Consider the following 14,385-nt stretch of genomic DNA (forward strand, 5'->3'; position numbering starts at 1 on the left):
GCTGATTTGCTGTCAGGGCTCTGGGAATCTCCTTCCTCTTGCCTTCTCCTAACCTATTAAGTATCTTCAGATTTCTAACAGAAGCAAGTAAGCACACAGTTATGCTCAAATGAAGCTGCATCAGAGGACAGGAAAAGAAGCAGGAAATGACAGAAGATGTCCATTACTTCTTGAACTAGCTGTTTTTGGACAGTCTGATCCGTAGGGTCCAGCACTTAACTCTAGTCACATTGATCTGCAACAGTGGTATAATTTTATATTATGTTGAGTAATTGAGTAACCAGACAAGACTATTCCCTGTTTAGATTGTATTTATGCAGTGGCCATTTTTTTTTTTTTTTTTTTTTGCTATTGAAGCACACTAACTATAGGCACATTAAATTTTGTAGTGGCAAATATGGCTTAGTTGTTTAAAATGTTTAGTCAAAACAATCCTTATATAGACACAGATGAATGCATGAGTGTTTTCCACAAAATGTACTGAGCATTATGATATCAGGTAATGGTTCAGATACATGTTGATTAGCTGAAACTCAGAGATGTTAGCTCTGAATGTGATAAAGCTCTTATAGTGGTGACTAGGCAGGAATAGAGGTCTACTTTAAACCAATGCTTCCATCACTGGGCATTATAAAAACAAGAGATGATTTTAGACTATAGATTGCTATAGCCAGCATGAGATAATATATCTCAGTTTTGTGGGTATGCTTCAAAAATTTTAATTTGAAATCAAGAAAGTTACATTTATTAAAAGTAGCAATTATTTTTCTAATAATGGTGGCAATTTTACGAGTGCCCCAATTCTGTCTGTTGCTGCAATAGAGATTTATCTGATTTATGTAGTTACTGTCCTCAAATGCTAACTTGAGAATGGATTCATAACAATGCTAATTTTTTTAGGTGTATTATCAGTAAGAGAATTAAATTTCAAAGTAACAGTCTCTGGCACACAGCCAAGTACATCTTAGCTGGTGGTGTTCAGGTCCAATTGTGTGCAGCCCCAGCCAGAATAAGCCTGTGTCATATCTACCCTGGGTAGGTATGGCTGTCTCACTGAAGCCTCACCCTGAAGAGCCACACCCTGGCACTAGCCAATCTGCTCAAGCAAGCAGAGAGGGCAGGAGCCAGGGCAGGGCAAATAAAGTAAAGCAGGAGCAGTTGCTGCTTACATTTGCCTTTGATACTGTTGTGTTGACTTGCAACCTCAGAAACAGACACCATGGTGCACCTGACTGATGCTGAAAAGGCTCTGGTCACCGGCCTGTGGGGAAAAGTGAAGAGTGATGCAGTTGGTGCTGAGGCCCTGGGCAGGTTGGTATTCAGGTTACAAGACAACTCACAAGTGGAAGTTGGGTGCATGGAGATGGAGGTCTGCTGCCCACAGGCAATAACTTCCAGCATTTTCTGGCTGTTCTCTCCTTCTTAGGCTGCTGATTGTCTACCCTTGGACCCAGAGGTTCTTTGACAGCTTTGGAGACCTGTCCTCTGCCTCTGCTATCATGAGTAATGCCAAGGTGAAGGGCCATGGCAAGAAGGTGATTGACTCCTTTAGTGAAGGCCTGAAACACCTGGACAACCTCAAGGGCACCTTTGCCAGCCTGAGTGAGCTCCACTGTGACAAACTGCATGTGGATCCTGAGAACTTCAAGGTGAGTCTGATGGGTCTGCCCATGGTTTCCTTCCTCTAGTTTCTGGGCTTACCTTCCTATCAGAAGGAAAGGGGAAGAGATTCTAGGGAGCAGTTCAGATGGAAGATGTCTGCTTGTTCCCCATGGAGTGCTGACAAGAGTTTGGTTATTTTACCCTCCACTCCCAATCATCATGTCCTCTCACTTTGTCCTTCTATGTTGTGATTTCCTTTTTCTCCAGTAAACTTTAATTTTCAGTTGTAGTTTTAAAATGCATTTCTTCTTTATCTACTTTTTTGTTTCTTTATTTTGTTTTCTTTCAAGTATTTCCTGGTAATTTGCTTTGAGGACAAGGAAGATAAGCGATTCCCTGCTTCTTTGCACAGCTCTAAAGAATAACAAAGAAAATTGGCTTTCTGGCTAGGACATAGGATAGATTTTTTTTTTTTTGAGACAGGGTTTCTCTGTGAAGTTTGTGCCTTTCCTGGAACTCACTCTGTAGCCCAGGCTGGCCTCAAACTCACAGAGATCCACCTGCCTCTGCCTCCCGAGTGCTGGGATTAAAGGTGTGCACCACCACCACCTGGCCAGAATAGATTTTTTTGCATATAAATTCTGCTTGACATAGAAGAATTCTTATCAAAATTTCCCAGTAAGATTCAGCTGCCATTTTGCCTGTGTTTTAAGATTAGAACCATAAGTGCCATTTGATATGAGCCTGAAGTGTCTGGTATTTTTCTCTACTATCATGTTGAAGCCTATTCCATCTTTCCACAGCTCCTGGGCAATATGATCGTGATTGTGATGGCCCACCACCTGGGCAAGGATTTCACCCCCGCTGCACAGGCTGCCTATCAGAAGGTGGTGGCTGGTGTGGCCACTGCCCTGGCTCACAAGTACCACTAAAACCATGTTCCTTCTTTTATTTATGCGCAAAGCTTTTTTGTCTTCAGAGAGAAAATGTCAATTGTTGAGAAAATGATGAAGGCTTTTGGCCTTCTACCTTCTCTTTATTAAAAAATATGTACTTTCATTGCAATGGTGTGTTTTAATTGTGTTTCTTGGAAGGATTCATGTGAAGCTTTTGAGATATAAAGTAACTGGGATATGCTGTAGGGAGGAAAGGGAGGGTGAAAGTCATGCCATTCCATTTTAATTAAAATAATTCAAAAATAAAATACAGCAAAAGAAAAGAGTACTTAGAAAAAGGTTATTCAGTTTGACTTTGAGCTAATATACTGATATCAGGTGCTTCCTAATAGATGATGAGATGGTAAGCAGCTACTACGTGGAAATCTCCTCTGATTCCCATTTTTTATCATTCAGAAAAGAATCAAGTAAGGATTTAATTTACAGCATAGATTTTCATTATGTTTTATAGTTAAAAATTTTTTTCTGGTTGTTCTCACAGATGTCTTTTGTCTTTCCACATACTTCCTTGAACCTCAGAGACTTCACTCTAATAATTTCTCCTGCTTGAAATTCCTACTACTCATAAAAATTTTGTTTCTTTCATGCTTTTCTACACACATTTTCATCCTCTCCTGACCTCTTTTATATAGATAACCCCATTAGTTACAGAGACATGCTAGAAACAGGAAAAGCAGGAGCTCTTCAGCCCTTGTCCCCTCCTCTACCATTAGTAATGATCGTGAATCTTCACATACTCACAGCTTGCACAGGAGGTCAGCGGGTGTTAATATGGGGTAAATCCAGTACTAGGGAGAACATGAGAAGAAACATTTTGTTCCTTGATAGTCATTGCTGATTTAGGGAGCTTTCATGAGTTCACAGCAAACAGAATTACATTCTCTTCCAATGTGTCTTTCTTGAATATCCATGAAGGGGTTGGAGATTGACATCTCTCTGAACTGGTTTCTGTTTTTTTTCTAGCTATATAACTGTTGATGCTACTATTGGCAATACCACATACTTGCATTTCCCCTGTCTATAACCTTTCAGGATATGTTAAATTCTGGAATTGAAATATGAGTTTCAAATGTTCCTTATCCTTTATTCTACGACAAGTCTGGCAATACTGGTAGACTAATATATATGATGCATGATGAATAATTAGAGACAAATTATGAGATTACAGAATGAAGCCATCAAAATGAAATCAAATTTAACTTTTGTCTGAAAGTATAAAATGAATCAAAACATTAAGGCAGAAAAGTGCAAAATATCTAGACTAAAATGTAGGGCAAAATTTATTAAGATTGTCTGTGAGCCAGGTTTGTGGTGCATGCCTGTGATCCCAGCACTCAAGAAGCTGAGTCATGATCATGAGTCTGATGCCCACCTAGGGCACATAGGGAGGGTTTGTCTTAGTACACACACAACAAAAACAGGACATCTTTTACATCTACCATGAACAAGAAAACAAAAGCATGGACAAGAAAAACAAAAAGGAACAAGTAAAAGAAGATAGGGATAGTAAAGCTTTTGCATAGCATAGAAAATAACTAAGAAAATTAAAATCAATTTATAAAATGGGAGAAAATATCTGTGAGCTAATTCCAATAACAGATTAATATGCAAAGTATATAAGGGACTCATATCTTTCACTAGAAAGAACATGGAAAAATGAATGAGACATATATATTTTTAAAAGAAGTCACACAAAATTCCAACACATATAGGCAAAGAAACTCAGTATCAGGGAAAGGCAAGTCAAAAAACACTAAGAGATATCACTTTATTTTGTTAGAATAACTGTTGTCAAAGAGGCAAAGGACATGTGTTGGAGCATATGTGAATGCATTTATATATATGTTTATGTATATATATTATACGGACATTATAGCATTTAGCAATTATAAAGTTGGCGTCCTTGAGAGGTGTTTTTGTAGATAAGAGATTCCCCAGTCTTTGCTCATAGCATATGCAGTGACTGTTCATAGGCATGGTGAGACTTTTAGGTTTTGCATGAATTTTACTGGAGGTCAGTATCATGCATGCAGACTATCACACTCTAGACTACTGCATAAAAATGACCTGGGAAAGTCGAACATCTTTAGTTTAGATCTAACTGCCTTAGGGGTTACCCCAGTTAGGAAGTGACTCTAAACAAAAACAAAAACAAAACCAGCCTTCAAACTCTGAATGTTCCTTCACAAGTAGCAGACCATTAGTTCTTCTCCTCACAGTGAGCCATCCATCTACATCAAGTCATTGAGGATTGGGACTAGCTGAACACTAAGTGGTCAAATATACTCCTGTTAAGAGAGTGAAGCTGCTTTATAAAACTTGGACCTCCAGGATCCTATATCTGCTAATATGAAAACCATATTCACCTGTTTGGGAATTGATGTCTTCTTGTTTCATATGGAACTGAAGATTTTCACAACCTACCCACTAATTGACGCAAGTGAAGTTTCTTACTTGCCCAAACCACAACAAACAAACAACAAACCTTCACACAGCAGTTGGGCTCACTCCCCACTTTTTTCAAGGTTTGGAAGACTACTAAAAAATACAGATTATAAGAGGCAGTAGCTGGATCTTGGGGGAGATGGATTCCCAATTTTCTAAGAAAGCGCCATATTGATTTCCAAAGTGGTTGTACAAGCTTGTATTCCCAACAGCAGTGGAGGAGAGTTCCCCTAGCTCCACATCCTCTCCAGCATAAGGTGTCTTCAGTGTTTTGATCTTAGCCATTCTGACAGGCATAAGGTGGTATCTCAGAGTTGTTTTGATTTGCATTTCCCTGATGATTAAGGATGTGGATCTCTGGGAGTCCAATTGCGAGAATGAGGAGGGTTTATATGAGCAAGAATTGTTGAGACCAAGGTTGGATAAAGCACAGGGGCAAATAGCCAAACGAATGGAAACACATGAACTATGAATCAATGGCTGAGGGGTCCCCAACTGGATCAGGCCCTCTGAATGGGTGAGACAGTTGATTGGCTTGATCTGTTTGGGAGGCATCCAGGCAGTGGGACCGGGTCCTGTGCTCAGTGCATGAGTTGGCTGTTTGAAACCTGGGACTTATGCAGGGTCGCTTGGCTCAGCCTGGGAGGAGGGGACTGGACCTGCCTGGGACTGAGTCTACCAGGTTGATCTCAGTCCCCAGGGGAGGCTTTGCCCTGGAGGAGGCGGGAATGGGGGGTGGGCTGAGGGGAAGGTGAGGGGGGGCGGGAGGGGGGAGAACAAGGGAATCTGTGGCTGATGTGTAGAACTGAATTGTAATGCAAAATAAAAATAAAAAATTCAAAAAAAAGAGGCAGTAGATGTCATTTAAAGCTGTTCCTATAGTTTTAACCATTTTATAATGTATCATCTTTTGTTTTCTGTCAATTGTTAGTTCTTAGTATTTAGGATGATTTAATCAGAATTAATCTCTCTCTCTCTCTCTCTCTCTCTCTCTCTCTCTCTCTCTCTCTCTTCGTCTCTTCTCTATGTCATAGGTATATACACTTGAGAAACCACGAACCCAGGCAAGATGCATTTTTAATTGATATAGTGACTTCACAGCTAGCCTTCCTTATCAGCAAAGACAGACCTGTCCTCAATGTGGTTATGTGTTGATATGAAAGCACTGCTCACTGCTGCTTCATCCTGACAGAGCTTGTTCATTCACTACCTAGAGTGCTTGAGGGAATAAAGGGGAGCAAGCTAAAACAGAACAGGCAGCCACACAGAACGAGGGTGGGGAGACAAATGTTGATAGCTCTGAGAATCAAATGACTGGACAACAAACGGAAATGAAAAGCAAGCCACATCATTTAATAATTTAAGGGCACCCCTTTTAGGCAAACTTTTATATAAAATGTTTCAGCTTAAGGAGGCATTTATTATGAGTACAAACTGTATTTGGTATCTAATTTTAGTTTTCTTTCAGATTACCTCCATGTTGTTTTTATTCTACAAGTTCTCAAAACTTCCCTTCTTGATTTTGTCCTTTATAAGCATCACTGGATTTTTTAAATGAAACAGTAAGAGAAGGAAATGCCCAGTAAACATTACTGACCACTAGATTAATAAACATTAATGGAGATCTATTTAGCTAGTGGTAAAATGTTAAGGTCCTGATCTGGCAAAACTCACAGTATCCAGCTGATTTTTCACTCCCATATTGACTTATTCAGGAGAGAAAAGGGAAGATGAATGAAGAGCAGATAAATCACAGAAATATAGAAAGTTCTCTTTTATCTGAAAGCCAAGTACAATTTGTTCTTTAGGTGAATATGAGTCTCACAGTCTGGCAGCCACCAAACAGTACTTGTCACATCATTATTCACATTAATACGGAACACAGACACTTAGATATCCACAGCACCTACACAGATCAGAGCCAGAATTGGTCTAAAATTATTTTTACCTTGTATATTAGTTTCATAAGCTTATCTGTTTTCTAGGCCTCTTTAGTATTTTCTGGTGTTTTGAGTGATATTAAAATGAATATACCTATTAAGTTCTTATAATTAAATGAGAAAGAGGATTCACATGTGGATGTCCTGGGGTTAGTATTGAACCTTTCATAACTAATCTAGTCAAGGTGAGTTGACTGAGAACACACTGGGTTTCTGGCTATTTCAAGGGAAATCTCTCTCTGGGTCTTCATGCTGTTAATCACCGGGTTTGTCAGAGTGGATTGTGTTCACACTAGCTATGATAGCATAAAAGAGGGGTGCAGGATGCCTTGTAATCATGCAAATAACAGAAAAAATATACAGGATCATAAAAGAAGCCAGGATGTGAGTGGTACAGGTTTTGAGAGCTTTGAACCATCTTTTCAGTCAGCTTTAGAGGGTAATATTGAGCTTGGAATTAATATATACATACTTTTGGAGAATTAATTTTAGTGGATAGGAACAACGCAAAGGATTCTTGGTCCTATTTTTCTTGTAATAGACCACACATGGATAAAAGACATGCCTGTATACCAAATGGCTCATCTTTAAAAGTTCTGCCTGATGTATAGCTGGCAAAGAGTTCCCCGGAACCTGTGGGTTGCCTCTTCACTTCATTTGCAGTCTCTGTTGCTTAACAGATACTTTGAAAGTTTATGAGGCCCCATTTATCCATTGTGGGTCTTGAGGGGCCAGAATCTTATTGAGAAAGTCCTCATCTATGCCTGTCTCTTGAAGTGTTTACTTTTTCCTCTAGTGATTTCAGAGTTTTTGGGTGTACACCAAGGCATTTGATAAACTTGAAGTTGATTTTTATGTTGTGTGGAAGAGAAGGATCCAGTTTTATTTTTCCACAGGTAAATATCGAGTTTCTTGAAACTATTTGCTAAGGAGTCTGTCTTTTCTCCAGTGACTGTCTTTGGCATTTTTCCCCCTCAAGAATTAAATAACCTAAATTTGGTGGAAGCTATTCAGAACTCACAGATGGCTACAGTTAAATAGAACTATTATTCATATATATATGTTACCATGCTTCTATATTATATAAAATAATATATTTTAAAATATATATTAAAAATATTAAAAAATATATTTTAATAAATAATATAAGATGCTTTATATTTCAGCTAAGATTGGCATATTTTTATAGACAAAATACACAGTGAATAAAATACTAGAAAAATATGAGTAACTAAAAAGAGCATTTACAAAATATAGTCATAACAATGCACACTGGTATTTGCGAGTTCTTTAAGTTTGTGGTCAATTGTTCTGTCTGGTATCAGCATATTTGGAACCTCTAAGACCCAGTTCTTTGGAAAAACTTTGTAGGAGGTTCTTATCTATGTTTTCAGCCTTGCCAAAACCCTAGCTGACCTGACCACATTTAAAAACAGACTTGCTTCAAGTACCCTTGAAGAAATGAGGAAGAAAGAGAAAAAGGAAATCAGTGGAACACTTCTTCCCCCTAGTGATATGCAGCAGGATCTTTATGGCTTTAAAAGGGTGGTGATATATGTGTATCCCAGTCAGCTTTAAGTGTTATCCTGAAAGAACCAAGAGTCATCTGAGAAGAAAGTCTCAACTGAAGAAATCACCTAGATGTAATTAGCCTGTGGGCATACTTCTGGAAGATTATTAACTGATGCAGGAGGACCCAGCCCCATGAAGGTACATCCTTAGGCAGGTAGTCCTGGTCTTTATAGGAAAGCTGGGTAATTGGGATAGAGAGATGGCTGGAGTTCAATTCCCAGCATCCACATTAGCCTCATAATAGCAGCTCACAATAGCCTTCACTCCAGGTTCAGGGGAACCTGATGCCTCTAGTCTCCATGTAACCTATACTGACTTATAGACACATAATTTACAAAAGTAAAAGTTAACCTCTTAACAAAATACTCATAATAATAAAATACTCAAAAAGCAAAAATAAATTCTATGACATCTTCATGCATTATTAGAGCCTTGTAATCCTGACTAATCCTATCATGTGATGTAGGGAACAGAATGAAAAACAAAGAGCCTTAAGATTTGAAGGACCGTATGATGAAAAAGGACTCATTATAGTGGCTTCTAAAAATCATGCAGCACGTCTGCCCCGCATGGTACTTAATTAGATTAATTAGAGTCCTATTACTGTAGATGCCTCTGTGGAACAGGATATGACATGCAAACAAACCCTGCACAAGTGTTAATTTTAATGCCTGGGAATGCTAAGCAGAGGAATGTCTCTCAGGCTCTGGAGGAGGAGAAGGCAGGGAAGCTCTCAGGGGAGGAGCCAGTGTTGGGCAATTCTCCTATGGTAGGTTAGAACTCACTGCTCTTGGGCTAAACATCTAGGACCCAAGAGATACCTACAAAGAGGTATAAGTACATGGTGCAGATTTGCTGTCTGGACTCTGGGAATCTCCTTCCTGTTGCCTTCTCCTAACCTATTAAGTATCTTCAGATTTCTAACAGAAGTAAGTAAGTACACAGTTATGCTCAAATGATGCTTGCATCAGAGGACAGGAAAAGAAGCAGGAAATGGCAGAATGTGTTCATTGTTTCTTGAACTTGTCATGTTTTGGGCAGTTCTGACCCATAGGGTACAGCACTTAACTCTAGTCACATTGATCTGCAACCATGGTATAATTCTATTTTATGTTGAGTAATTGAGTAATCAGACAAGACTTTCCCCCTTTTAGATTGTATTTATGCAATGGCCAGTTTTGTGGGATTTTTTGCTATCAAAGGACACTAAATATAGGTACATTTAATTTTGTAGTGGCAAATAAGGCTTAGTTGTTTAAAAAGTCTAGTCAAAACAATCCTTATATAGACACAGAAGAATACATGAATATTTTCTACAAAATGTACTGAGCATTATGATATCAGGTAATGGTTCAGATACATGTTGATTAGCTGAAACTCAGAGATGTTAGCTCTGAATGTGATGAAGTTCTTACACTGGTGACTAGGTAGGAATAGCAGTCTACTTGAAACCAATGCTTCCATCACTGGGCATTATAAAAACAAGTGATGATTTTAGACCACAGATTGCTATAGACAGCATAAGATAAAACATCTTGGTTTTGCAGGTATGCCTCAAAAATTTTAATCTGAGGTCAAGAAAGTTACATTTGTTAAAAGTATCAATTATTTTTGTCTTAGTGTTGGTAATTTTATGAGTGCCCCAATGTTGTTTGTTGCTGGAGGAGTAGAGATTTATGTGATTTATGTAGCTGCTCTTTTCAAATGCTTACTTGAGAATGGATTCATAATGATGCTATTTTTTTTAGGTAATCTATCAGCAAGAGAATTAAACTTCGCCGGGCGGTGGTGGCGCACGCCTTTAATCCCAGCACTCGGGAGGCAGAGCCAGGCGGATCTCTGTGAGTTCGAGGCCAGCCTGGTCTCCAAAGCGAGTTCCAGGAAAGGCGCAAAGCTACACAGAGAAACCCTGTCTCGAAAAAACCAAAAAAAAAAAAAAAAAGAGAATTAAACTTCAAAGTCACAATCTCTGGCACATAGGCAAGTACATTTTAGCTGGTGATGTTCAGGTCCAATTGTGTGAAGTCTCAGCCAGAATATGCCAATAATATTGCCATAGCATAAAACTACAAGGAGCATGTATTAACAGTATAGGTAATTACAAATCTTAGTATCATAGTGAAAGACAAATGACAGAAAAGATTGGTGGTTGATGCTCACTATGAACAAAGAGAACCTGACGGGTCTCTTTGCCTCCTTCTGCCTTTACACCGGTTTCTCCATCGAGACTGTTTTACTGTCCTAACAGTTTCATTCATCAACTGGTTTATGTGAGGGGAAGCAAATCCATAGATGTCCATTGTTTTTAAAGAACATCATGCTAACTTATGATAAGGCCAAATTGACTGACTCTGCCTTATATATTTAACTATAATTAAATAAGCAGTGTCTAATATTTGAATCAGATAAAAGGGGCTATTTTGTACTAATAGCTAATGAAAAGTGGCAACAATGCAGCACATTGGTGCACAATTAGAATACTCAATTATAGTGGAATCAAGGCATAAAAGGCAGCTGCTCCTCTTTTAATTAATTTTTTGGTTAAGAATGCACAATGTAGCCAAGCGGTGGTGGTGCACTCCCTTAATACCAGCATTCGGGAGGCAGAGCCAGGCGGATCTCTGTTAGTTCGAGGCCAGCCTGGTCTACAGAGTGAGATCCAGGACAGGCACCAAAACTACACAGGGAAACCTTGTCTCAAAACAATGACAACAACAGCAAAAACAAAACAAAACAACACAAAACTTCAAGAATGCACAATGTATTTTATTGTTACATATTCATCTAACTATATCATTATACTTAGTTCTGAGTATCCATATCATAATACATAGTTCCTATATAATTATACTTAGCATCCTCATTATTTCCCCTTATCCTCTGCTCCATTCTCCCTGTGTCAGGCTCTTTTCTCTTACCAAATATTTCCTCATGCATTCATTCCATAGATATTCAACAACCTTCCTTCTCTAGCACCATTTCTGTTCTCTTTATATCACTTCATCTCTCTCATAGGACTAACTTTACTTTGATGACCTACATATGTATGTATACATCCATATATAAATTTAAACTGATGTTCCATATATGACAAGAAACTTGCAAAATTTGTCTTTGGCTGGGACTAGCTTAATCTGCATGACATAGTAATATCCACTTGCATTCACTTCCCTGTGAATGTGATGATTTCAGTATTCCTACTGAGATGCAGTGGCATCTCAAAGCAGTTTCATTTGTAGTTCCTTGATGGCTAAGAATGTTGATCACTTTTTCAAACATTTATTGCCTTTTTTCCCTGTTGATAACTGTCTATTCAACCCAAAGGCCTGTATACTCATTGGATGATTTTCTTGTTCCATATTAGTTTTTTGAGTTCTTTACATAGTCACAGTATTTATTCCTTGTTGTATGTACAGCTGGCAAAGATTTTTCTCTATTCAGTAGATTGTGAGATATTCATTTTGTATGTTCATGTATCATTTAGCGAATAAAACCTTTTGTCACCTTTTGTTGGAGAAAAGTACTGGGAGAATATTGGAACTGTGCATCAATTACAGATTTCATACTGATGTCTATATTGTGTTTTATCTGCTCGCGTGCGCGCGCGCGCGCGCGCGCGCGCGCGCACACACACACACACACACACACACACACACACACACACACACACAGTGTAGTAATGTCTTGGTCCCTTTTTTTAAATCCCCTCATTCAGAACTTGTGATCAGCAAACCATCTTTCTTCTTTTTATTAAAAGAAAAGACCATGCATTCTTTACTGTGTGAGGGGATATATCTGATTTATGTAGTTATCACCATTTGCTTCTGTGCTGTGCTTGATAATACATAGGTATATTATCTGATTTTCAAAAATATCTGACTTAAGTAGACATTAGTGTAATAATTTTTCTTAACTACATAGTATGCTTGTGCATTTCAGAGCCTAGTAAAATCTGGAGCTGCAAATAGTTTAGATCTTTAAAATCTCATACAGATTTGAAAATTGGGTTATTTGGCAGACAGGAATACATTTAACTCACTTTTGTGATTCCAATGCTAATTCAAGACTTAGCATCAACTTGTTGATCACTCAACATAGAAGAAGGCATATTGCATTAAAATCTTGAAATTTACCTTATCAAACTTTATTTCATGAGTGACAAATCTCAGTTTTATATCCATTTTCTATAGGGATATGATGAGTGAGAGACTTGATGTGCATATTCTGTGTCTAGCTTTGATATATAGTTATAGATGATAACTAAACTACATTTTAGATTCAATAAATTCTAGGGAAAAAGACTCAAAACTTATGGGGACTCCCTTTTCTGTCGAAGTGAATAACAGTGTGGATGCCATGCATTGTTATAGAGACCATTCCAGTAGGTTATCATAAGGATTTTATAAGCTTGTATATGTAAGATGCTAAGGTACATACTAAATACTTATTAAATGATAACCATTTCTTTGAAGATGCAATAGTCAATTTCTTGATCAAAGGAGTACACATCTGAGCTAGTTAATCCTCCTTCATGCTTTTCACACAGATGCCAGTATTGGAGATGAATATGATCAGAACTCATGCGGCCCTGACTGTGCTCCTCAATCTTCAACCTGGTCGTGTTTGGTAAAGAATCAGGGCTTGGATGGACAATGAGGGTGGCCTCTACATTTCACAATCTCTCCAGTCCACAGGATGTGTGGTATGTTCTGATTGGAATCCCAGGACTGGAAGATTTGCATGCCTGGATAGCCATCCCCATCTGTTCCATGTACACTGTGGCTGTCATAGGCAATGTCCTCCTGATCTTCCTGATAATGACTGAACGCAGCCTCCATGAACCCATGTATTTCTTCCTTTCCATGCTGGCCTTAGCAGATGTCCTACTCTCCACAGCTACAGCCCCCAAGATGCTGGCTATCTTCTGGTTCCATTCCAGGGGTATATCCTTTAGTAGCTGTGTGTCCCAAATGTTCTTCATACATTTCATCTTTGTGGCAGAGTCTGCTATTCTTCTGGCCATGGCATTTGACCGCTATGTGGCCATCTGTTACCCACTGAGATACACCACCATCCTCACCTCCTCCGTCATTGGCAAGATTGGTACAGCAGCTGTGGTCAGGAGCCTTTTCATCTGTGGTCCATTCATCTTCCTGGTATATCGACTTCTGTATTGTGGGAGAAACATAATTCCCCATTCATATTGTGAGCATATGGGCATTGCCAGATTGGCATGTGACAATATCACTGTCAACATCATATATGGCCTGACTATGGCCCTCCTGTCTACAGGGCTGGATATAATACTCATCATTATTTCCTATGCTTTGATCCTTCACACTGTTTTTCAGATCCCTTCTTGGGCTGCCAGACATAAGGCCCTTAACACATGTGGTTCCCACATCTGTGTCATTCTTATGTTCTACACACCTGCATTCTTTTCATTTTTTGCCCATCGCTTTGGAGGTAAAACCATTCCTCGCCACATCCACATCCTAGTGGCCAACCTCTATGTGGTGGTGCCCCCTATGCTCAACCCTATCATTTATGGGGTGAAGACCAAGCAAATCCAAGATCGAGTGGTTTTGCTTTTCTCTTCAGTGAGTACATGTTGTTAAAATGACAACTGATATTGAAGATCGCATATTCCTGAATAAAACTCTCTTTTTAGATGTCTGTTCTGTGAGAAATCTGAGTAATGAAATTTATCTAGAAACCCTTAACTTTCAAAACAATGATATCCACAGGAGTTTTCAATACATTAGCTAATATATCCAGAAACTGTGGGAAAATGTCTTAGTGACTTCTTATCAGCATGGATTTCAAATTATTTTATAGCTGTATACAGATAACTGTGAAAAATACAAGTT

At 38.7% G+C, this 14,385-nt stretch overlaps 2 protein-coding genes across 2 annotated transcripts; both read left to right on the forward strand.

Moving 5' to 3' along the window:
* Positions 1 to 1,194: 1,194 nt before the first annotated feature.
* LOC128125448 (hemoglobin subunit beta-like) lies at positions 1,195 to 2,667 on the forward strand. Its single transcript, XM_052762880.1, has 3 exons — positions 1,195 to 1,311; positions 1,427 to 1,649; positions 2,406 to 2,667. The coding sequence occupies exons 1-3, from the start codon at positions 1,220 to 1,222 to the stop codon at positions 2,532 to 2,534; spliced, it is 444 nt and encodes a 147-aa protein (XP_052618840.1). The 5' UTR covers positions 1,195 to 1,219; the 3' UTR covers positions 2,535 to 2,667.
* A 10,500-nt stretch (positions 2,668 to 13,167) lies between these two features.
* Positions 13,168 to 14,133, forward strand: LOC128094061 (olfactory receptor 52Z1P-like). The gene has a single exon (XM_052712129.1). It carries the CDS (start codon positions 13,168 to 13,170, stop codon positions 14,131 to 14,133), a length of 966 nt encoding a protein of 321 aa, XP_052568089.1.
* Positions 14,134 to 14,385: the final 252 nt, after the last annotated feature.

This window comes from Peromyscus californicus, unplaced genomic scaffold (genome assembly GCF_007827085.1).
Source record: "Peromyscus californicus insignis strain IS unplaced genomic scaffold, ASM782708v3 Scaffold_4__1_contigs__length_199733344, whole genome shotgun sequence".
NCBI classification, from domain to species: Eukaryota; Metazoa; Chordata; class Mammalia; order Rodentia; family Cricetidae; genus Peromyscus; species Peromyscus californicus.